General features: G+C 33.4%; 2 protein-coding genes and 1 long non-coding RNA gene across 3 annotated transcripts; 2 read left to right on the top strand and 1 right to left on the bottom strand.

Moving 5' to 3' along the window:
- Positions 1–3,495: 3,495 nt before the first annotated feature.
- Positions 3,496–6,521, bottom strand: LOC130459177 (uncharacterized). Its single transcript, XR_008918378.1, has 3 exons — positions 6,165–6,521; positions 5,795–5,886; positions 3,496–3,735 (listed from the first exon to the last, which is right to left on the bottom strand). It is a non-coding gene; the product is annotated as an uncharacterized lncRNA (long non-coding RNA).
- Positions 6,522–8,037: 1,516 nt separating this feature from the next.
- Positions 8,038–8,676, top strand: LOC110776497 (protein LIGHT-DEPENDENT SHORT HYPOCOTYLS 10-like). Its single transcript, XM_021981053.2, has one exon. The coding sequence runs from the start codon at positions 8,038–8,040 to the stop codon at positions 8,674–8,676; it is 639 nt and encodes a 212-aa protein (XP_021836745.2).
- A 1,378-nt stretch (positions 8,677–10,054) lies between these two features.
- Positions 10,055–13,944, top strand: LOC130471789 (protein FAR1-RELATED SEQUENCE 5-like). The gene is made up of 4 exons (XM_056842090.1): positions 10,055–10,223; positions 11,498–12,007; positions 12,091–12,554; positions 12,754–13,944. Exons 1-4 carry the CDS (start codon positions 10,055–10,057, stop codon positions 13,942–13,944), a joined length of 2,334 nt encoding a protein of 777 aa, XP_056698068.1.
- Positions 13,945–25,090: the final 11,146 nt, after the last annotated feature.

The following is a 25,090-nucleotide window of genomic DNA, read 5'->3' as shown; positions in this document are numbered from 1 at the left end:
GGGAGAATCCAAAAGAAAAATACAAGATAAGTTCCCCACAAAACATTGAATCCAACCATACACCATGATAATAATATAAACGTCCTAAACTCCAAAATGTCCCACTCCGAAATTTCTTGTGGAGGTGTCATAATGGACATCCAGGGAGTAGAAGGAACCATGATTATCTTCCTTATTTCTCATCCTTAGAAGATAATTACTCCTTATCTCTTGCATAATTCTGTAAAACAATCATTAGCAATATTTTACAAAATCAAGTTCATGTTTTTTGCATATATTCATTTTTCAATACTAATACAACATTATATATTACTGATACATACCATTTCAATACCAAAACATAAGAAAAGAAATCATTAACAACATTTTACAAAATCAAATCCATATTTTTCGCATTATTAATACCAATACAAAATTATAGTACTGATACATAACATTTCAGTACCAACACATAAGAAAAACAACCATGCATTAGTAACATTTTACAAAATCAAGTCCATGTTTTTCGCATATACTCAATACCAATACAACATTATATAGTACTGATACGTAACATTCAATACCAATACTAATCAAGTCCATGTTTCTTAGCTTGTCTAGAATGATCTAAAAATCAATCAACTTTCAAAAGTCTAAAAAATAGAGCTTTAAAATGTTAACTTGTTGACATGGTCTAAGTAACAATGCCAAAGATTAGTGGAACTCAAATCAAGAGATTTATTTGAACCTAGTAAAGTTTTTATTGTTAAAGATTTTTTTGTTTTAATCAAGCATACATGACTCAACCTAAAATTAACATTTCATTCAAACAAACAAACAACCATTGTTTTTGTTTTCTTTGAATGTGAGTCTTTATGTGTTGTAACAGAAATTCAGGTATGCCGATCATGGAGAAAAATAGCTATTAAGTTCCAGCCTTAAAAGGATTTAACGTACACAAACTAGATGACCCTACAACTAATGTAGCAATGCCATGCTTCATTTCTCACTTGTAAGTCATTATTGTAGCCCAACTTCGATTGTTTGAGTTATTACTGAAGTAAGAATCTCAAGCGTTATATGATACCAAGGAAGTTTGATTGCTAGGTCACTTCTCTATAAACATTAACTTTTAGGTAGAAATGGAATTGTAAATTCCTTTCACTTGTTCCTTGTTTTCCTATTTCTTGTACCATTTCTTATAGTCTTAAGAATTGACTTCTCTAGTGTTGACTTTTATACTTTGTTAGACATGTCCAATGTCACTCCAACAAAGTTCTTACCCTTTTTTTATGTTTAATATTTTGCTTCAACTAGATGATCTTACCAGAAGGTTCTAAAGTTCTCTAAGCATCGATCTATTCGAATGTCTAGGGACTAGAATCATTCGAGAATTAAATGGAGAAAGATATTAAGTTGTTAACCATTGGTAAAGTTGAGTGTTAAACTCAATGATTTATAACCTCAAAACTACATTGTATTTTGAATCCACAAGCACCAATTGGTTTTCCATTCGACTTTGTTAGTCGAAAACAACCATAAAAGTCTCTATAAGAAACATACATTTCAAATTGCTCATTTTCTCTCATTTCCGTGAATCGTTCTTGGATTCACTACCAATCGAGGAAATTTACTGTTACCTTTATAATAGGTTTTATTGCAGTGGAAGATTTTTAATTATAAACAATAATTAAAACATAGATTGAAGCATGCAAAGTCTAAACATTTATCATGGGTAATAACTTGAAAAGAAAACATGAAATTTAAACAAGTCATTCGCATTTTATTCTAAATATTTAGTTCCCACACGTGTGAATAAATGAACCCAAGACCCTCAAAATCGTTAAAGAACTAAGCATGCTTTGGCTTGTCTTAATTCTAAAATATTTTAGGTAAGAAAATCCTTTGCTAATAGTCTAGAAACTACTCTTGGTTGATAGTTATGTCTAAGAACTTATTAAGTAAACCTATCCCATTTCCCACGACAGAAAATGACTCCTTTCTTATATCGTTGAGTTCAACCAAAATCAACATGTACTCACAACTAATGTGTACCTTACCCCCTTAAAATCAAAAAGTAATACCTCGCTTTGGCGGAAACCTATTACTAAATTGACATAAAGGTTATCTAAGCAAGTGTTATTTTGGAATAACACCTTTTGACTCAATTTTAAAGTTTGGAATTTAAGGCTCTTACTATGTTGGTTAGATTTTAAGTGAACTAAAATCCTTAATCATGCAACATAATTAAGCCATAATCTCATGCATAATATCAAGACATAGTTAAAGAAATAAATATCTTAAAACATGTATAAGATTAAAATGTGATCTAGTATGGCCCGACTTCGTCTTGAAACGTCAACTTCAACTCTGTCTTGAAAATGGATTGGAAACTCCGTCTTGAATTTCACCATGGGAGGCCGCCATTTTCTTCAAATAGGACTTGCAATAATTAAACTAGTTAGAACAATTGATGGTACGTAGACCATATTTAAATAAAAATTATGGTGAATTGTCACTTCACCAGAAACAAAGTGTTAGAAGGTTTGATTGACAATTGATGGTACGTAGACCATATGTTCCCACTACTGATCAGTTAGCTGATGTGCTCACCAAAATCTTGTCCTGCCCTCAACATTCTGAGTTAATCTCCAAGCTAGGTATGCTTCCACTTGAATCACCACCTAGCTTGAGGGGGGCTATTGGAGTACAAGTTCAGAACCAACTCAGCAGCACACATGATCAAGACCAAGCCAACAACAAAGCTCAGTTGATTACTGCACTGCTGACTTGTTTACTATCACTTGAAGATCATATTACACGGATTGCTGATTTGTCATAAGCTCACACAGATTGATGACTTGTCACACGTTGTTAGAGGATGCAAGAGTTAGTTATAACTAACTAAGACTGCTGTGTTTTCTCTTCTTACAAACTAGCACACTAGTATATAAGACCAATATATTAATGCAACTCTTAGTAATAATAATCACTAATTTCTGTGATCAATAAATCTTCTTCTTTCCCTCTCTCAAATATAGTTCTATGTATAGAACTTCTACAAAAATGAAATGAGCATATAATTTTCTTTGATGTAGACTCGCTTAGCTTTGTCATGCATACCTAGTGAATTACATGCCATAGACCAAAACAAATTCAATGGTAACAATTAAGCCACCTTATTGCACTTACATATAGAAAATTAGTAAATTGGGCCAACGATATTCAAATCCAATGGTTTAACTTAAAAAATTAATTAATTAAACAAGCTAAGCATCACTATTATATAAGCCAGCTCCTGAGGTCATTTTAGTAACATGACTTTTCGTGTCCCAAAGGAAATTTACAGAAATACCCCTTGCTGTTTAACAGTGTATGACAGATGTGATTAATTTGATTCCAATTACTAACGCCCAAAACGTGATTAATGGCCCATTCATTGTACAATCACTGTTGTACCCAAATAAAATCTTTTATATGTCAATTACCCCAATTTTGGTTGATTGGGAGTTCAAATCAGGAAAGAAAATGAAAATTAAGGAAGGAAAATACTACACATTATTACAATTGAAAATTATTACAAATCAGGAAACAAAATCACAAGGAAACCAAAAATTCTGAAAATTTCTCCAGTAAACCAAAAAGCCTGAAAAATTCTCCAGAAGAACGCCATTCTCGAAAAAACCCTACCGCACTGAAAATTCATTCTCAGGCTAAGTCGCTCCCACACACGTAATTATACTTTTCTCACGAAACCTGAAAATAAAAACAGAAATTAAACAAATTTTAAATAATAATAATTCATGAATTTTAATGTATAACAACAACCGAGATTAAACATCTAAATTTTTAAACAAATTTATGAATTAGAGCCATTTAATTCAGAGCCATTCTTCAGATTCGAAAACCTTTATGCATAGACAAATTCTTCTTTTGAATTTTTATGCTATGTAAATTAAATATGTCTACCTAACATCCTACCTGTTTATTTATTTTTCAGATTTAAAAATATAAGGTATGTGTATTAAAGAAATATTATTCTCAGAGCCATTCTTCAGATTCGAACATTTGTATTTCCAAATTAAAGCAATATTATTTAATAATAATAATTATGTTTTATTAGAATTATGAATTGAAAAAGAATTGTCTTGAATTGGTTTTTATGCAGATTTAAAGTTGGGTTTGAAGTCCATAACGATATACAATAACGAACCACATACAGTATGTGCCCCAACAATTTCCTAAACCGATTTTAATTAATTATTTCAAATTTTAATCGGCATGCTTTTAACTGATCTTAATTAATTATTTCAGATTTTAATTTATGATATTAATTAATAATTTCTTCTCTAATTTCATATTTTATTGATAAAAGAAGTATGATTTTATTTATTAAAAGCATGAATAATGTAAAGTGGAAAATAAACCATGAAATATATCTGAAGTACATAATGGTTTTTGCAGATTATAATTTCGGTTTAAGGTTCGATTGTAAGTTGGGTTTTAAGTTCATCAAGGCACACAATAACCAACGGAATAAGGTGTGTGCCTCATCAAACTCTCAAACAAAAGTAATATGCATGATTTTATTGATTTCAATTAATTATTACAGATTGATGTTCATGCTTTTAATTACACATGTTATTTATTTGATTTTTATAGCTAATAATAAACAGTTTATTCCTATACAAATCTGACTGATTAGGATTACAATATGTTTTTTGATTTACTAAGAATTATACAAATTATATTACAATAAGAATTACTAAGAATTACTTAATGATTATTACTATTGTTCTTTGTTTATTGAATTAATATGAATTCTCACTCAAAAAAATACTGAAATTCCACAGTACTAAAAAAAGTGAGGACATTTCAAACAACAAACAATAACAATATAAACTGATTCATATATTCAACGAAATATCATTACCACAATAATTTAAAAAAATGTTTTGCATTGAAATTCAACAATTCCACACTGAAAATCAAGACACAGAGATAAAGTGAAAGAATTAAATCATGCTATTCCAAATCTCTATTTTATTAAAGTAGGATCCCTGATATCATCGCACTTAGCTTTTTTCAATTACACATTTTTTAAAAAACTGAAACAAGATCTAATGCAAGACTGACCACTCATACCGACAAAACTTGAATAAGTTCTGACTACTTTTTTGCATTTTCTTCGAAGGCCATTACCCAAAACAAAAAAAAAAAAAAAAGAATTTTCAATTGAAGAGAAATAAAAAGTCAAATTGAAGAGCAATAAAAAGTCAAATTTCATAGTGTTAGTCAACAATTACCCTCACTATTCTCATAAATGAGAGTACAACAATTAATATGTGATGCATCATGTTAAACAGTACAACAAAGTGAATCTATAGTCCCCCAAAATTCGTTTAACCCAATTATTCCAACCCAATAATCCCAACTCCGACCCTAGGAAAAATGTAAAATGATTTCAAAAAATAAACATTTAAAATTGCAAATTACATTATCACCAACCGTTAGTTGACCCTAGGTTTGCATCCAACAATACACGAAATCAACAATCACACAAAACGGCTAAACCTAACATGGATTGCAAATGAAAAAAAAGAACAAATCAAGGAACTTATTATTCTCCATATTATAGTCCAACAATTAATCACACCATTTAATTCTGAAATATATAGTTAAAGATGAGATGAAAAAAATAAAAAAATAAAACAAGAGGAAACTATATTATAAGATGAAGGTGCAAAACGACCCACAAAATAATCTCTATTAGTACAACAAACTAGAATATGGAATTAGATGTGTATAATTCAACCTGACCAATCACTCGCCCATCGCCTCTTCAGCGCCTCGCCCATCGCCTCTTCAGCGCCTCGCCCAACGCCTCTTCAATGCCTTCCTCTCCAACTTATAAGTGATACATGCAAACCAAAAATGCCCAAAAAAATAGTTATGAAACAATTAAGCAAACAAACCCAAGAAAAAATTAGTTAAGCAACAATTAATCCTTAAACTAAACCATAAATACCCTATCTATTCCACAAATCAATATTTTGCATGAAGTAATTTCAGATTTAAAAATCGAAAACATCAAACGATGAAACCCAGATTTGCTAAATCAATTCTAAATACAACACTACCCACAATACCATAGAGAATTTAAGACGAAGAGATGAGGTATATACCTTCAAATTACAGATCAAGTCCAATCGACGAAAACTCGCCATTTTTTGAACAAATCTTCTTCTGTGTTAGAGAAGAGGTGATAGGGAAAGGTGATTTCTTCTTAGTGTTTTTGCCATTTTTGCTCGGATCTTCAAAACAGTTGGATTTGAGGTGGAGGATCGCCATTTTTGGGGAGAGAGAGGAAGGAGTGCCAAAAAATGAGGAGAGAGAAAGGATGAGAAACAAAAGAAAATATGTTGAAGGATGAAAAGGAGCGGCGGCTTGAAACAAAATGAAATAGGTTTGTGGAAGAAATGAGCTTTGAGAAGCTGGGCTTTTACCAAGAGATTATTAAAACGAAAATGTTTGTAATTAACAAGAAATGAATAAGTAATTCATAAATAATCATAAATACTCGAGAATCGGATAATTATTTCATAACAATTCATGAGTCATATTATATAGTCCAAAAAAATCATAAGCATTAATTTAGCATGGGATCGGCTCGAGGCTGTCCCAAAAGTTAGGTACGATGATGAAAAAAACTAAAAAAAATATTGACGAAAATGAAATGAGAGACTATTAATATATATAGTTAATGTCGTAGTTTAGAAAACAAAAGGCATAAAATTTTATCATCTAAAGTTCTGATAACAATATTAATACGAAAACAAAAAAAATTAAATTGACAAGTTATATTTGATTACATGAAATAGACTTTCGTTTTAGCGAAAAAGAAAAATAAAAAACATCAAAATAAAATTTTATTTTATTTTAAATAAATTTTTTTGTTCAAGTAGAAAAGAAAAAAAAAGGAAATAAATAAAATATTTTTTAAATTAAATATTTGTTTTAGCATAAAGGCAAAACAAAAGGAAACAAAAAAAAATAGTTAATTTATTTTAAAGTAAAACATTCGTTTTAGCAGAAATGAAAAAAAAAATGTATCAAAATAAAATACGAGGCGTATTTGTATGTCTATGTTTTGGGAGAAGAGCTGAGTCTTTTTACATGCTCTGTAACTGTCATTGAAACGTCAGACGATTCTATGATAATTAAGCTTTTTTAATATGCACGCACGCATCGCGTGCATATAAGACTAGTATATTATGTCTTATCATCACTACAAGATAATTGTTCCTTTGAAAATTCCATCGCTAAAGGCATTAGTGACAGGATTTCCTGTTACAAATCCGTCATAAAAGGAGGTCGTGATAAAAAGGGCGGTCATTGATGAAAAATTTCGTCGTTACACCTTCATAAAAGACATTTACGACGGTTGTTCCTGTCTTTATTAAGTCTTAGCTCCGTCGCAAAAGGCATTCGCGACGAGATTTTTAAAATTATTAGCTTGTCATTAGTAATTCAAATTGAAGTAGTTTGCATAGGGACACTGCTCTCTAGAAACTCCACTTGAAATGGTGTACTTGTTAACTATCTAAATATCCTTAATTTTTATGTCGTATTACGGGTTTTTGAAATTCATAACACGCATCAGGTGCATCTAGATCTAGTTACACACATCGGGTGTGTTATAGTATGTACATAATCACCCTTATTATAATTGTATGCCTAGGTTTAAGATAATCGACCAAATAATGGTAATAATATTCTGGAATGATTGCTTGGGTTATGGAAACATAATGATAAACATAGAAGAAAAAGAAAAGCATGATTTAAGCCTAATCGTACACTTTGAAAGCAGGAAAATAATGTGAAGGGGTAGAAATTTGGGTCTAAAACCCACTTTTTATTGGCCCCATCTATATCTTTGTCACCTTAATTTAATCTCATTATTTTTCTCTGTATTTCTCATTTTGCACTTGTTCAAATTTATTCTTCTCCCTTACTCCTCTATTATACACTAGTAATTAAATCATGTCATCAAACAAGATGAGGGGGAAAGATTTAGTAAATCATCAGGGACCGTCTTCATCTTCGGTGGGAGACGGATCACGGTCCCTGATCATAGACGACGAGGATAAAAATCACCAGCACCGACAATCAACGGCGGCACCTTTAAGCCGGTATGAGTCGCAGAAACGACGAGACTGGAACACGTTTTGTCAATACTTGAAGAATCAAAGGCCTCCAATAAATATCATGTCCCACTGCAACCCAAATCACGTGTTAGATTTCCTAAGGTACCTTGACCAGTTTGGTAAAACTAAGGTACATATCCAAGGTTGTGTTTTTTTCGGGCAGCCTGAGCCCCCTGGCCCATGCACCTGCCCCCTTAGACAAGCTTGGGGCAGCCTTGATGCACTTATTGGACGCCTGAGAGCCGCCTATGAAGAAAATGGAGGCCAACCCGAGACTAACCCCTTCGCGAGTGGTGTGATAAGGATTTATTTGAGGGAGGTCAGGAATTCTCAAGCTAAGGCTAGAGGTGTTCCTTATAAGAAAAAGAAGAAGAAGAGAAACCAATTAAAAGCTGCCGCCGCCGCCGCCGTTCTTGTTGCTAGTGGTAGTACTACCACTACTAGTGATGGAAGTTCAAGGTTTCCCATGCAGTCCCCTTCTTCATCATAATCCATATATGTCATTAATATTATTAGTCTTTTTTCATCTATCAGACTATATATATAGGTAAATTTCTGGGGTTCATGTTTTAATTTGTTTATTAAGCATAAATTTTCAGGAATATTTGTTTTTATTTTGTGATCCCCAAAACTCTACCTCATGTGTTTTTCTGTTTTAGGAGAGTTTTACATGTTATCTATACAAGTAATTGGGTTTCTATTTTAGTGGAACTTCTTTTTGGGTGAAGAAGAGGGGCAAAGCCCCTAACATATCAAACAAAATCAAAAGAGAAAATGTTCACAAACCAAACTAATAAACTATCACTCGGTGACTCCACGTCTATCTCGAGCTAATCCTTCTCAATCGGCACCGAGCGAGACCAAGTATCATCATCAAATCCTTCAGTAAAACGGCCTAGAAATTTTTTGGAATCGCCTCAAACGTCATTTTTTTGGGCTCAGAATCAACTCTAAACTTAGCTACCCAATTTGCCGCTCTATCTGGTTATGTGTGTTTTGATTGCTTAGTTAGGAACTCTTTTTCACTGAACAATTAAAGTACGTTAATAATACACATTAATTAGATCAAATTTACTTGAAGGAAAAAAAGATAAAATATGATTAACCGTTAGTCTTCTATCTAGTAGTCTGCTATTCGGGTTGTAACAAGCGGATGGCGTGATATATGATCTGGCAGACTAATTATTGTCGAATTACAAGAATTTTTAATTAATTAAAGACATACCAAGGATACTAACTATTACTCCGTACATCTATTAAAAAAAAATTGTACTCCTTAATTTATTTTTGGTGCGAATGAGTAATATACGACAATGCTTTACAAATGAGGGAGGGAATTTGATCATGTGATTTATCATACATAAACCCTAAATTTTAATTAGTAGGCCAGAAGCTCTTTGAAGCTGTGAAAAGATACTAGATCGATCTTGTTGAAGTTTCTCTTCATGTAGCGATGCATTATTAGCTATCCTTGAATTAATACAATGAACTTTCTTTATAAAGAATTAAGCAACCTTATCCTTGTTAGTAAGGTATATAAATGATTTATTTTTTAATTTGGAAAATGAACATTTGATTTGATAATGTGTAAAATTCCCAAGAAAATTAAACTCACCAGCGCGTCTTTGGTGAGACTGGTCACATCATCAACTTGATGATGAGACCGGGCGCGTGGAAAACAACCGAAAAAGGACGCGTGATGAACTAACGGACCACTAACGCCGTTATAAAACAATTCATCATCCTCTTTTGCGCCGCAGTCACCTAGTTTCCTGCCTCTCTTTTTGCGACGCAACAGCTGTGTTTTTCCAAAATTCAAGATCTTATCTGCAAATCAAGGTGCAATTTACAGGTTTTCGCACAAAATAATGGAGTGCGAACAAGTTCTTCAAATTTCAATGGACAATTTACAGATTTGTGATACTGGGGATTATAGAGAAGAAGATGAAATCGAAGATCTAACTATAATTGAAAATCAAAGCGATGACACAACAATCGTGGTGGAACAACAAGAACAACAACCATTGACAGTTCGAGGTATTTAAATTAATTTATAATGATTTTAGAAAAGTAACATCTAATTACTAAAAAGGTATCTGAAAGCAGCACTAATAGTATTAATTTGGTTTAACTTTTTAAGATCTAGATTAAGGGATCTAGTTAATGGTTAGAATGCTAAAACTATCAAACTAGCACTAACATAAAAGGTAACAGCCTTAACATTTGAAAGGTAACACATATTAATTTTATAAGTAACATCTCTGATACTGGAATATAATATTTATTAACAGATATACTTAAGGTAACAGCCCTATAGACATAACTTATTTTGAAAGTAACATTCCAAACACTATAAAGTAACATATATAACTCTTAGAAGTAACATCCTTATAAGTTAAGTGATAACTATAATACCAGAAGAGAAGTACTGGACTATAATCTAATAAGTAACAGCACTAACACTAAAAAGGTAACAGCCGTAACATAAGAAATATAACAACAATTACTCTAAAGTATCATCCCTATACAGCAATACCATATCTGTAAGGTAACATCCTCAATACTATGAAAGTACCAGGTATTACGTTTATAAGTAACAAGCATTACTCTTAAAAGTAATATCCTTAAACAGCCCTACAACAATATCTTATTTGTAAAGGTAACAACCTCAATACTACAAAAGTACCATATATTACATTTATAAGTAACATGCTTGATACTAAGGTATAATAATTATTATAACATCCCTAATATTATAAGATAACAAAGTCACATCTCTGATACTGATAACAATATCTTATATTCTAGGTAACAGCCGTATAGAAATAACTTATTTTGAAAGTAACATTCCTAACACTAACAAGTAACACATATAAGTTTTATAAGTAATATACTTATTAGTTGAGTGATATCTAGTTAATATTTAGGTAACATTCCTAAAACAATTAAACAACCGAGAATACCTGAAAAAAAGTACCAAACTCTAATCTAATAAGTAACAGAATTAAAACTATAAAAGTAACATCCTTATAAGTTAAATAATATCTAATTAATGTATAAGAAACATTCCAACACTTTTTAAATAACTAATAAGTAACAGCGCTAACACTAAATAAGTAACAGCCCTAACACTAAATAAGTAACATCCCTAACATTAGAAATGTAACAAGTATTACTCTTAAAAGTAACATCCCTAAACAGCTCTACAGCAATATCTTATTTGTAAGGTAACAACCTTAATACTATAAAGGTACCAGATATTATATTCATAAGTAACATGCTTAGCATCATATTTTTTTTATTTAATTCAGCAAATACAGCAAATACAGAAGAAGATAATGAGGATTACTCTGGAAGTTTAGTGGGGCATACTGAATCAAATATAAAAGACTTACTGAAAGTTTACGAAAAGCATGCACGAGCTTGGGGGTTTGCTGTAAGGCTATCTACACATAGACTACATCCTACAACAAGATTAATGTATGAAAAGTACATTGTATGTAACAAGCATGGCTTCAGATTGAAAAGAAAAGCAAACACTCCTACAGTAACTGAGAAGAAAAAAAAGGAAGGCAAACTTGTACCTGTTACAAGAACAGGATGTGGAGCTCTTATAAGGGCAAAGTTAAATGAAGATGGATTATTTGAAGTGAAAGAGCATGTTCTTGTGCATAATCATCCAATGACTAGAAAGGAATGGCAGCATATGCACAGATCAGAAAGGAAAATCACAGAGGAGAAGGCAAAGACAATAGAGTTACTAAATGATAGTGGATTAAAGCCTACACAATCATACAAAGTTATGTGTCATGAAGCAGGATGTAAGAAATTTAACATATTTAAAAATATAATATTGTATAAGTAACTACAAAATGTAAACAACTAACAATTTTTCTTATTGTAGGGGAAGAAGCTGTTGGACATTCAATAAAAGACCATTTGAACTTTGTTACAAGGAAGAAGATGAAGGAAATTGAGGGTGGGGATGCTCAAAATGTCATTGACAATTTATATAACCTACAATCTGAAGATCCAGATGTGTTTTTTCGTTTTCGATTAAAAGAAAATGGAAAATTAGAGAGTATATTTTGGAGAGATTCTATTATGAGAGAAGATTATTTAGCCTTTGGAGATGTTACTATTTTTGATACAACCTACAGAACCAACAAATACAATCTCATTTGTGGGTTTTTTGTTGGCATTAACAATCATTGGAAAACATCAATGTTTGGTTGTTTTTTCCTAGGAGATGAAACAACAGAATCATTTGTATGGGTTCTACAAACTTTTTTGAAATCGATGGGACATGTAGCTCCTGTTTCTGTATTTACAGATCAAGATCAAGCAATGTCTAATGCAATATTGAAGGTATGTTTGACATTGACCTTTTCAGTAACATTATTTTCTGTACAAAGTAACATGTCTATAATAAATTAGGTAACATCAATAACAATATAAAAGGTAACATTAACAAGACTTTGAAAGTAACATCTAAATCTGATTTAAAGTAACTTCATAATAAACTTCAGTATTACAGAATAATAAATTTATTTTATCATATTTTCAGGTACTTCCTCAAACAAGACACAGATTATGCCTGTGGCATCTAATACAAAATGCTGTGTCACATTTTGGTGCATTAAAGCGGGATACGTCTTTCAAGGATGCTTTCAACCACTGTCTAAGTGGATGTGTTAGTGAAGAAGAGTTTGAAAGATGCTGGAAAAACATGATAACTACATACAAATTAAGTAACAGTAAGTGGTTTCAACGATTATACAAAATAAAAGACAAGTGGTGTACTGGTTTGAGCAAAGACTTCTTCTCTGCTGGGATATTATCTTCTCAAAGAAGTGAGAGTACTATCAATGCAGTTTGTTTTAAGGCAAACAAAAACACAAGTTTGACTGATTTTTTCAAGATTTTTCAAGAAACTGTACACCGTTGGAGACGAACAGAGAAGCAATGTGAATTTAATTGCACAAATTCAACACCTACATCAGTGTTTCCAATGACAGGATTACTCAAACATGCTTCTGAGGTATACACTCTGACTCTATTTAGGGATTTTGAATTTGAATATGGTGAAGCAATTGGTTCATTTTCAAACATTGTGGCTATGGATGGTTACAAGCTGTATTATGAAGTGTACAAAGAGAATGATACAGAATCAAAGCAAAAAGTAACATTTGACGCTGCTGCACAAAGAATAGCTTGTACATGCAAAAATTTTGAGGAAGCTGGATGGTTATGTTACCACTGTATACGTGTGTTACATCTGCACTCAATTCCAAGGATTCCTGATTGGTATATAACAAAACGATTGACAAAACAAGCAAAGGCAGATTTCTGGAAGAAGATGGATGATACTGCAATATTATCTAGTCAACAAAACAAATTTATCCCTTGGCGTCATAATATGGCACGGAAGTACTATGACTTGATAGTAAGAAGTCAAGGGCAACAAGGAACTAGGAAGATATTAGAGCAAGGTTTTGAAAGAGATTCTAAGGAGGTAGATACATTCAGAAATGAAAATGCTGTCATGGAAGTAACTACAGATGCTAATATTACAGACAGAGTTCCTACTGTTGAAGTACTTGATCCAGATAGAGTTAATACAAAGGGAAGAAATAAGAGAGCAAAAGGGCATTTTGATAATGCTTTGAAAAAGAAAAGAGGAAAGAGATCAAAGAGTAATTCAACAGAGTACGGTACTACAACTCCAGCTTTTACAACACCGGCACGTTTATTTTAAACATTATTTCATTTATTTTATTTAAAAGAACTTGTTTGAAAGTTTGTGAGAATTTAATTTAACATTATGTAATCATCAAAGTAATAGTTTTTGGTTTAATTATGGATATGTTTTTTACAAAAAAATTTATATTCAAAGTAACATTTCTATAGGTTAAGTAACCCTCCTGAAACTGTTTAAGTAACAGACTAATCACTTCAAAGTAACAGCCTTAACAAGGGAAAAGTAACAGCCTAGACAAGGGAAAAGTAACGGCCTCAACAAGGGCAAAGTAACAGCGTTAAAAAGAAAAAGTAACAGCCTTAACAAGGAAAAAGTAACAACCTTATCACTTGAAAAGTAATAGCCTTAAAACTATAAAGATCCTACAATTTAACATTCCTAAAAGGTAACAACCTTAACAAAAGAAAGTAACAGCCTCAACAAGGGAAAAGTAACAGCCTTATCACTTGAAAAGTAACAGCCTTAAAACTATAAGGTACCATCCTACAATTTAACATTCCTATAAGGTAACAGCCTTAACAATTTAAAGTACCTGGCATTACTCTTACAGGTAACATGGATGAAACTTAATCAAATTTAAAAAACATAATACTAAATTCAACATACAATACACTTAAATTCCAAATACCAAATATACTTGATCAAATTTAAAAACATAATACTAAAATACTAAATTCATAATTTACATCTTCACCTGGTACTATTAATTACAAGCTTGTACAACTTGATTTTTGTCGATGGAAAATTGACTTAAGCCTGAAAAAATAAAGATAAAGAAAAATATAATTAGTAACCATAACAATTATAAAAACAACACAAGTAACATTTAATAAATATAATTAGTATCACATACAAAGCATTACAGTAACTATGGAAGAGAAAATTACCTTTTGGTTCTTAGAATAACAATTGCAACCTATCTTTGGGTGATAGGATACGTAGACTTATTCAAATAACCTTTCTCATAAAGATCATCTTGCTTGCTAATTCTTTCATAAAACCTTTCATCAGTCCATTGTTGAATGAGAGGTAACCCTATTGGTGTTCTATCCCCATCCAAAGTCATCATCTGGAAATACAGAATTTGAAGTAACAGAACACAACCAGAAACATAATTTTGAGTGTTTTTGAAATTCTTCAAACTTGAAACAAGGCTCAAAAGCACATATTCACACCAATTGTATTCCTTAAACAAGTTAACATTCTCCATTGCACGAACAAGTTTAAGATCTATTGTTCGATTGGTTGTTGGAGCAAAAAATATAGCAATCACATACATCACAAAAATCCTTTTAAAATCATCCTTTCCTTCCAAAACCTTCCTTCTTAACTCCTCCATTTTATGATCATTAAGAAGACTATGAGTAAATAGCTTATAAACTTGAGTAACAGCAATATCACCTTTCTTCACCCCAAACATATTCCTCCATTTATCTCTCAAAACATTATCCACGTGTCTTCCCACAACAGGAACAGATTTATTCCCTATAGGAATCCCAAAAACATCATGCACATCTAAATCTTGAAGTTGAAACTCGTTTTCCCCATTTATACAAAATGTTGGCCCATTCATTATATCCAAATGAAATCTATGACAAAACCAGCGAAGCGTATCTCTAGGCAGCTTTGTCAACTTGATATGAAAAATATCCCCAAAACCTATTTCAGTAATAGCACGCTTCTGATTATCATTCAGAAGGGTAATCAAATGTGTCAAACCATGGGGTGTACATCGAGCAACAATATCAGCAGAACTGCAATTATAAAACAAAGGTAACTACTTCAAAACTAAAAAGTAACAAAACAATTAACAAAAAACTGCAACTTATATTTTAATCACTTACTTAGCAAAATGATGTCCTTCTTCTAGGAGAATAACCTTTGGCTTTTTTGATCTTGATTGAATTTTCAAGTCCTTTTTTGCATTTGAATTTAATTTTGGTCTACCTCTTGTAGAATTATTAGTTCCTTGCATGTTAGATGTTACACTGGAAAAAAATAAAAATAAAAAGTAAAAGTAACATTAATATAAAATAGAAAGTAATTCTCAAATCACACTAAAGTAACAACAATAAAAACTAGAAAGTAACAACTACAAAAATAGAAAGTAACAACAATAAACTAGAAAAGTAACAAGTATCAGATTACTAATATAATGTTTACTAACTTTTTCAAAACAGAAAAAAGCAAAAGGTAACATTTAGCATGCATCTGAAATAACATGTACAATAAAACAAGGTAACATCTATAATGTATACACAGTAATATTATAATGCATTTAGGAAACATATATAGTGCATATAAGGTAACATCAATAAAACAAATATGACATGTATATAACTTCATCAATATAGCTTAGTTCACTTCTAACATGCATATAAAGTAACTCATTTAATAATTAAAAGTAACAACTACAATACAGAAAAGGTAACATGTAGAATACACACCATAAAAAATAAACGTAACAGTGACTAACATATAAAAGTAACTCTAAAAAATATTAAAAAAATACTTACTTAGAATTATAGCCTTCATCTTCATCATCATCTTCAATATTTATAACATCTGGTGTTTTGCTTTCTAAATTTTCATTGTTGTCTGTAAAGTGAAATCAATTACATTAATAAGTAACAGATTTTACAGATTAACAAGAATTGAATTTTTCAAATTTTTGAGAATTAAAAAAAGGACCAAATTGTAAGATAAATCAAAACTTCACATGGATTCAATTATGTAAATCAGAATCAAATAAGTGAACAATTCACAATGAAATCAGATAAACAATTTCGAAATGTAAACAATTCGCAATGTCATCAGATAAACAATTTCGCAAAAAAAATTAGGGTAAGAAAACACAATAAACTAACCTTCATTGAACACACATTGCCTCTTCTTCTTATAAGGACCATCAGTAACATGCTTTACTCCCATTGTCGACGAACAAAGTGTGCAGAGATTATATATTTAGTGCGGAAAATTTCAACCGTAAAATGAAAAAACAGAAGAAGAAGAAAAACGAAAAAGAAGACGAAGAAGAAATGATTTGCATTATGCACTAGTAGAAAAAATACTTGTTGAGGGGGGCATTTTGGGCTTATTGAGGCGAACATGGCCCGCTTCGACAGACGGGGCTTCAACAGCTCACTGAGCTGTTGAGGCGGGCTTTGTTCGCCTCAACAGGTCATCTGTTGTGGGGGGCTTTCAAAAGCCCGCCTCAACAGCCCATATCCAAAGGGAAAAAAAGGACCTGTTGTGGGGGGCATTACCAAAGCCCGCCTCAACAGACACCTCTGTTGAGGCTCACTTCTTAAATGCCCCCCACAACAGACCTGTATTTTTGCGCCAATAGCTGTACATTGGCGCCATAAATTCATATGTTGTTGAGGCGTACATTAAAAGCCCCCTTCAACAACATTAATTTTTTTTTTCCCAAATTCTTTTAAAATATAAAATAGGTGGCAATAACCAAATCTAGATATATACTCCATTGAGTATTGAAATCTGTACACCAATCAACACCAAAATAGCAAAGGTATGAATCTGCTTATCTTTGATAAATAAATCATTACATTAACTTCATTTATATTAACCCAACTGAGCAAAGCGTATAGTACGTACGTTTAAAATTTTTAAACACCTAGCTAGTCTAACAAATTACAACTAATATTAACAAATAAATACAAAAGGCTAGAGAGCTAGTCTAACAAATTTCTCTAATCCGGCCACTTAGGTCCCTTTAGACATGCATTACAAACCTTAATTAAGGCCATGTGGACTTTCTTCCAATCGACTCGATCCCTGCAAAATGGTCCAGATGGTACAAATTCAGATTGCCCTGACATATTCGTTAAAGTTGCCCAGATGTAGACATTGCCGCAACCATCTGATGGTCTTACAACAAGTTTCTCCAACAACATACTCAGAAGTTCTGAATTGATAGAGTGTTGCATGTAACAAAAGTTCTAATGTGAGGGGTTTGTTGGGATTCAAGTTTACTAGAAAGCAGTCATCATCAAACTCCAGAAATGAAATAGATGCAGAGAGTCTGTAACTTTAACTGTAACCATATAGTATGACTGGTGCACGAGGTGCTGCTGTTGAAGGATTATTCGGTTGATATTTATCTTTCAGAAAAATTAACCCACCTGCCCACCAAAGAATCAAAGATGGCGAACAAATACAAGAAAATATATCTTTGATATTCCCATTAGAAGAGACAGCAGATGCCAGAGAAGAAAAAATTGTACAAACAGCATCCATGATCATGTTTATTCACATTCGTTCGAGTTATACAAAAGGTCAACAGTCGGGGGTGGCTCCACCTCGTGCACCAAATACAGCATGTGTTAGCGGTAAGAATCCCATAAAGTTAAACAAAACATATCACTCTTAACTAGGTTCATACCCCGTACTTCGTGGAAAATTTGCAGCACACAACATGTCAATCAATAGGGAAAAAACACAAATGAGGTTCAGAAATTATGTGGAGCATCTTTCTTGCGAACTTCATAACCCAGCACAAACTGTCAAGACCCAAGTTTTAAACAGAGAAATCTTCTAATTTAGACACAATTGAACAATTATAGAAACAAAGGAAATTTTAGAGATCAGATAATAACATACCTTACACAAATTTTTTGGAAGATATTTCTAACCTGTATATCTGCAAGGGAACAAGTGATTCCATCCAAATCTTGAGCATAAACACCAGTTATTTGTGTCCTATAATAGTATAATCTGCTACTGCTTTATTAGGATTAACAAACTCGTGGAGTTTAACCTGATACATGGACAGATAAACACTATGTGATAAGCCAAATACGGAGACTTCCTAAATATTATCATATAACATTGAGAAACTAACCAATAAAGTAGGTGGCACCTCTAAGTCCTGATCTTCTAGACATATTTTAACCAAGGCTTCCGTTTCATCCTCACAGAGAACCATCTCGCAATCAACAACCAACAATATATCTGATGTTGCAACCTTGGACTTGTTACCTAGTTTAAAAACAATCCAGTCCTGTTGACAACAAATTTAATTCCTTAACGGAATCATCACTGTTACGTATGACAGCAAAACAAGGAGATTTCAAAAATAGACCTGCTCATATGACGGAAATGAATACTCAATTGGATACTGTGGATGTTCAAGGGTCAAACGAACCAACCTCTACACTGCCACGACAATACAACACGAGAATTATAATTTTGAAGCTATATATACATTAGGATAGTGATTATTTGTTTTTCTCATCCCTATCTCTAAATATGTAACTCCATTTATGTCATAGTTTTGAGTTTTGACAGAGTCTGGAAAGTTGGGAAGCAGGCAATAACCATTATGTGATGCATTCAGTACCCTAGCCTGATTTGAACTAAGTCTTATGTCAATATCTTGAAGTGAATTAATATTCAAAGAACAAGCAGACACACATCTGCAAAACGGAAATCCGCAAGAATATTGTAGTAGATACACATACATGGATTCATTACATTTTTACTTGTCATTCAGTATTAGTAATAACAGTACCCATCAATGGTAATGGGCATATTTGAGCAAGAGGCTACTAGCAAGAAATAAGACACAAGAGTAAGGACGCGGAATTACCTGTAAACAGCCGCCATCAGAGAGCACAAAGCCGACAGTTGAGTACCCGAACTGGCTCTACAACAAGTAATTAAATATATATCAAGATCAAAATAAGAAATCAACAGTTGAGTACAGTTTTATATGCCCGCCTTAATAGGGGTGCTGCAACAGGGGTTTTTTCCACTAGTGTGTGACACAGCCACACAATTCTATAAGAAATGAAGGAGCCTCAAGCAACTGGTTGGTCAAGTACTTGCAACGAAGAACACAGATAAGAAAATCAATGAGAAAAGTGTCAAAGTAACTTTCAATTCAGAGTACAAAAAGATGGACTTAAAGTAGCCACTAACCACTACATTGCAATTTTGCATCACATCAAGTCAAACACAATCGCATAACAACATATCACATTCAGCACAGTGACAGTTGAGCCATTCCCGTGTATCAATTTAGTTACATATGCAGGACTATATATCAGCTGAAATTAGTTTATTACGGGAAAAAGAGAGTTTTGAAATGAACTTTTAATTTCTGCTGAAGCTCACGGATAACCTGAAGGAAATAAATGCCCTTGGTCCAAGTATGCATTCTATGTTAAGTCTAATAAATGCGGTTCAGTATTAATTAACAAGTTAATAATTCAGTGAGATCAAGTGAGCTGAATGCCTAGCTAGAGGCCGCTTCAGTTCAAGTGGAATTAATGATATTAATCCACAGCTTACTCTTGACTGAACCCGTAGGGTCACACAAATAGTACGTAAACGGATCAAGTATTTAATGGCATTAAATACTCCATCTATGAATATTCGGAACCGACGGATCTTGGTTTCAGTGGGAGCTAAGATCGTCACAGGCAAGAAATGAATACTCCGGAAACGATGATATTGCCGGAAACGGAAATATGGATCGTATCGGAAATATGAATATTATCCAAGTCGTAGATGTTGCCGGAAACGGAAACATGGTACGTATCGGAAAATATTGTTGGAAATGGAAATATTACCAGAATCGGAAATATTGCCGGAAACGGAAATATTGTCAGAATCGGAAATATTACCGGAATCGGAAAATAATTCCGGAAACGGAAATATTAAATATTTGTTCGAAACGGAAATTAATTCCGGAATCGGAAATATTAAATATTGTTCGTATCGGAAATAGATTCCGGAAATGGAAATTTAATCGGAAGCGTATCGTACGAATTAGCATCGGACGAGGCCTGCCGGACGAAGGCCCAGCACGAAGCCAGGCCATCGCCCAGCAAGCACGCACGCCACAGCCCAGCGCGCACAAGGCCACGCATGCGTGGGCCGCGCTGCGTGGGCTGCTGCTCGCATGCGTGGGCAGCCCTTGTGGCTGCCGTGTGTGTGTGAGTTTGAGCTCATGCGAGATTCCTGAATCTGCAAGAGTCAGTGTATGATTAAATGTCTATTCCTATTGGATAAATTGATTAAGTAGAATTCATGTAGAATTCTAATTCCAATTAATTCGCATCCTACTAGGATTACGATTCCTTTTCCATAACTCTATAAATAAAGGCCTAGGGGTCATAATTTATACACAAGTTTCAAAGTATTCAAAAATGAGGTTTTTGAGAGAAAATTCAAACACCCATCTTGCCCCAAAAGTGCCGAATTTTCTGAGTACCTTAAGGGCGATTCTAGTTGGTCAATCTTAAGGCGGATCCGGACGTGCTGTGGACTTTCTACGGAGGGACGACACTTGGAGTCCTAAAAGACTTGTTCTTGTTCGGTTCGGGCGCAGCTAGGGAAGGCACGCAACAAAGAGTATGCATCTAATTATGCTATATGATTATGTGTAAATAATATGTTTCCTGGGTTAATGGTTGTTTCCGCATGATCTATGTAAATGTCATATGTATCATAACCTAACAGTGGTATCACGAGCCCCTTATTATTTTCATAATCTAAATTGCATGAACATGGTTAAATATTACAAATTTGCAAGAATTAAAAGGGGTGATTAATTTTCGTAATTGTTAATTAATTGCAAATTGCGTTTATTTAAATATATGTACGCAGTTTTTCGGCAGTTTCTTCATTACTCATCCGAATTGAGTGATTTTTGTGTCAATTCCGTATGTAAAAGGCATTCTAAAATTTTGACAAAAATAGTATTTTTCTGCCGAACCCAGAATTCTCAAATTCGAAGCCTAACTATGACTTTTCGAAGGTTTTAGTTTTTCGGATGCAAAATTTCGTAAATTTAAGATGTTAAATTAAATATTTGCGATTCTTGTTGATAAATCTTGAATTTTTGATTGACCTACTGCATATGTTTAACAAGTTTGAATGCCTAGTCTTGTTAATTATGCAATCTAATTTGTAATTATGATTAATTTGTTGAAAATTAGAATAATTTAGAATTAATTTGATTTTCATAATTAATTGTAATTTAATTAGAAACCTATGATTAAAAACCACCATAAAAATTGTAAATTTACGATAAATTTTAAATTTTTATGACCTAGACTTGAATCCATATCAATCGGAAATCAATTGGATAATAAATTTTCGATTTTTCGCCCTAAAATTATGAAATTAATATTATTTATTAATTTGTCATTAATTTTAAATATAAATTTTAAATTTTTATGCGATTCGTTCAAATAACTTGCACGCACGAAGCAATGGACGCTTCGTGTTACCCTTAAGGGGTGTTGTATAATGCGGGCATGCGACGACGAGCAAGGGAGCTCGTCGCCCGTGCGGCACGAATGCAATGAGCAAGGGCGTAGTGCACGAGCACAAGGCAGCAGCCCTGCCTTGTGACGTGTGCCACGAGCAATGAACGGATGGGCATGGGCGAGGGGCGAGCCAAGGCAGTCGCGTGTGGGCAGCAAGCGAGCTGCGCCACAGCGCGCGCTGCCTCGCACAACAGCGCGCAACCTCGTGCGCAGCGAGCGCAAGCTCGCGTGCCACGAGCGCTGCGCACAGCATCACTCGCGCGCACAGCGCGCGACGTCGCCCGCCCAGCGAGCGATGTCGCGCACCAGCGAGCGATGGCTCGCGCGCGCGCAGCGAGCGATCTCGCGCGCCAGCGAGCGATGGCTCGCGCGCACCAGCGAGCGATGCAGCGCCCCAGCGAGCGATGGCTCGCGCGCACCAGCGAGCGATCTCGCGCACCAGCAAGCGCGGTAACGCGCGCGCGCTGCGAGCGATAGCTCGCGTGCGGTGGGCGCTGTGCGGAGGCTTGCGTATGGGACAGCAGCAGCTATGCAACGAGCGCATGGGCTGCGCGCACATGGCCAGCAATGGCTGTGTGCGTACAGCCCATGGGCGTGCAACGTGTAGGATGTTTGCGTTTCGATTAGATCGTTGTTGAATGTTTAATTTGAAAATTTCAGTTCACGTAATTTTAATTAATTTTAAAATTAATAATTTGAATTAATTTCTTGGATTTTAATTTTGAATATTATAATTATAATAAATGGAATTTATTCTAATTATTTTACTAAAATTAAAATCATGAATTAATTTAAATGCGACTGAAATTAAATTAAATTTTGGATTCAATTATAAATTTATATGAGCTTTAAATTTTAATTAAATTTGTATGTTTCCGGTTAGACTAGAAATACAATTTTATGTTTAAAATTAGTAAAGCATATGAATTTATTGGTTTGAGTGGGAGCACTTTTTAGTCATAAACTCTTGATTAGGTCTACAAATCCTTAAGGTTAAAACAACTCGATTAGAATTAATAAGGACTGAATAATTGGTAGATTATTGGTGCCCTTGATTAATTGCTGCAAATGTTTACGTGATGCATAATGTGTTTAACTAACCAGCTATGTGGGCCATTCATGATAATGAATGGGTGAATGGTATATATTGTATATGTACTGTTTTGCAGGTTATGAAGTGACTAGTATGGCCCAAATAGGATAGAAAATATGGTCTGCGTACCATTAATTTGAATGTAATTGGTCTAAAGTACCAAAGTTGTTTTTCAATTCAAATATGGTCTGCGTACCATCAAATAGTTGTAATTAGTTATAACTTATCCTATTTGAAGAAAATGGTGCCTCCCACGGAGATTTTCAAGACGGACTTTGAAGTCAAAGCTTCAAGATGAAGTCGGGCCATACTAGATCACAAATATCTTATGCATGTTTTAAGTTATTTATTGCTTTAAATATGTCTTAAAATGCATGAGATCAAAAGCTTGATTATGTTGCATGATTAAGGATTTTAGTTCACTTAAAATCTAACCAACATAGTAAGAGCCTTAAGTTCCAAACTTAAAAATTGAGTTAAAAGGTGCCATGCCAAAATATACACTTGCTTGGATATCCTTTACATCAATCTAGTAATAGTTTTCGCTCAGCGAGGTGTTACTTATTGGTCCTAAAGGGGCAAGGTACACAAATAATTGTGAGTACATGTTAGTTTTGGTGAAACTCAACGATATAAGTAAGGAGTCCTTTTATGTCGTGGCAAAATCGATAGGTTTACCTAACAAGTTCTTAGACGTACCTATCAACCAAGAGTAGTTTCTAGACTATTAGCAAAAGGCTTTTGCTTACCTAAGATGTTTTAGGATTAAGTCGACAAACTGTGCTTAGTTCTTCAATGATTTTAGGATCTTGGAATCATTTTATTCACACCTGCCGGAACAATAAAATCGAATAAAATGCTAATAACTTGTTTGAATTGCATGGTTGCTTTAATTTCAAGTTATTATTCATGATAAATGTTTAGACTTTGCATGCTTCAATGTATGTTTTAATTATTGTTTATAATTAAATATCTTGCACTGCAATAAATCCTTTTAGAAAGGTAACAGTAAATTTCCTCGATTGGTAGTGAATCCAAGAACGATTCACGGAGAAGAGAGAAAGTGAGCAATTTAAAATGTACGTTTCTTATATCGACTTTTATGGTTGTTTTCGAATATCAAATTCGAATGGCAAACCAATTGGTGCTTGTGAATTCAAAATACACTGTAGTTTTGAGATCATAAAGCATTGAGCTTAAACGCTCAGCTTTACCAATGGTTAACAACCTAATATCTTTGTCCATTTAATTCTCGAATGAGTCTAGTCCCTAGACATTCGAATAGATCGATGCTTAGAGAACTTTAGAAGCTTCTGGTAAGATCATCTAGTTGAAACTTAATATTCAACATAAATTAAATGTTAAGAACCTTGTTGGGGTGACATTGGACATGTCTAACAAGTATAAAAGTCAACACTAAAGAATTCAATTCTTAAGACTATAAGAAAGGGTACAAGAAATAGGAAACAAGGAACAAATGAAAGGAATTTACGATTCCGTTTCTACCTATAAATTTATGTTTAAAGAGAAGTGACCTAGCAATCAAACTTCCTTGGTATCATATACCGCTTGAGGTTCTTACTTCGGTAAAAACTCAAACAATGGAAGCTAGGATACACTAATGACCTACAAGTGAGAAATGAAGCATGGCAATGCTACATTAGTTGTAGGGTCATCTAGTTTGTTTTAAGTCCTTTCAAAGGCTGGAACTGAATGGCTATTTTGTTCCATAATCAGCATACCTAAATTT

Source organism: Spinacia oleracea, chromosome 4, assembly GCF_020520425.1.
Source record: "Spinacia oleracea cultivar Varoflay chromosome 4, BTI_SOV_V1, whole genome shotgun sequence".
NCBI classification, from domain to species: Eukaryota; Viridiplantae; Streptophyta; class Magnoliopsida; order Caryophyllales; family Amaranthaceae; genus Spinacia; species Spinacia oleracea.
The sequence above is the reverse complement of the archived record's forward strand: the minus strand, read 5'-3'. Positions and strand labels throughout refer to the sequence as shown.

Coding starts and splice junctions, on each gene's coding strand:
- LOC110776497 (XM_021981053.2), top strand. CDS start 8,038: ATGAGGGGGAAAGATTTAGTAAATCATCAGGGACCGTCTTCATCTTCG.
- LOC130471789 (XM_056842090.1), top strand. CDS start 10,055: ATGGAGTGCGAACAAGTTCTTCAAATTTCAATGGACAATTTACAGATT. Junction 10,224..11,497: donor ACAACCATTGACAGTTCGAG/GTATTTAAATTA, acceptor TATTTAATTCAG/CAAATACAGCAAATACAGAA. Junction 12,008..12,090: donor TATGTGTCATGAAGCAGGAT/GTAAGAAATTTA, acceptor TTCTTATTGTAG/GGGAAGAAGCTGTTGGACAT.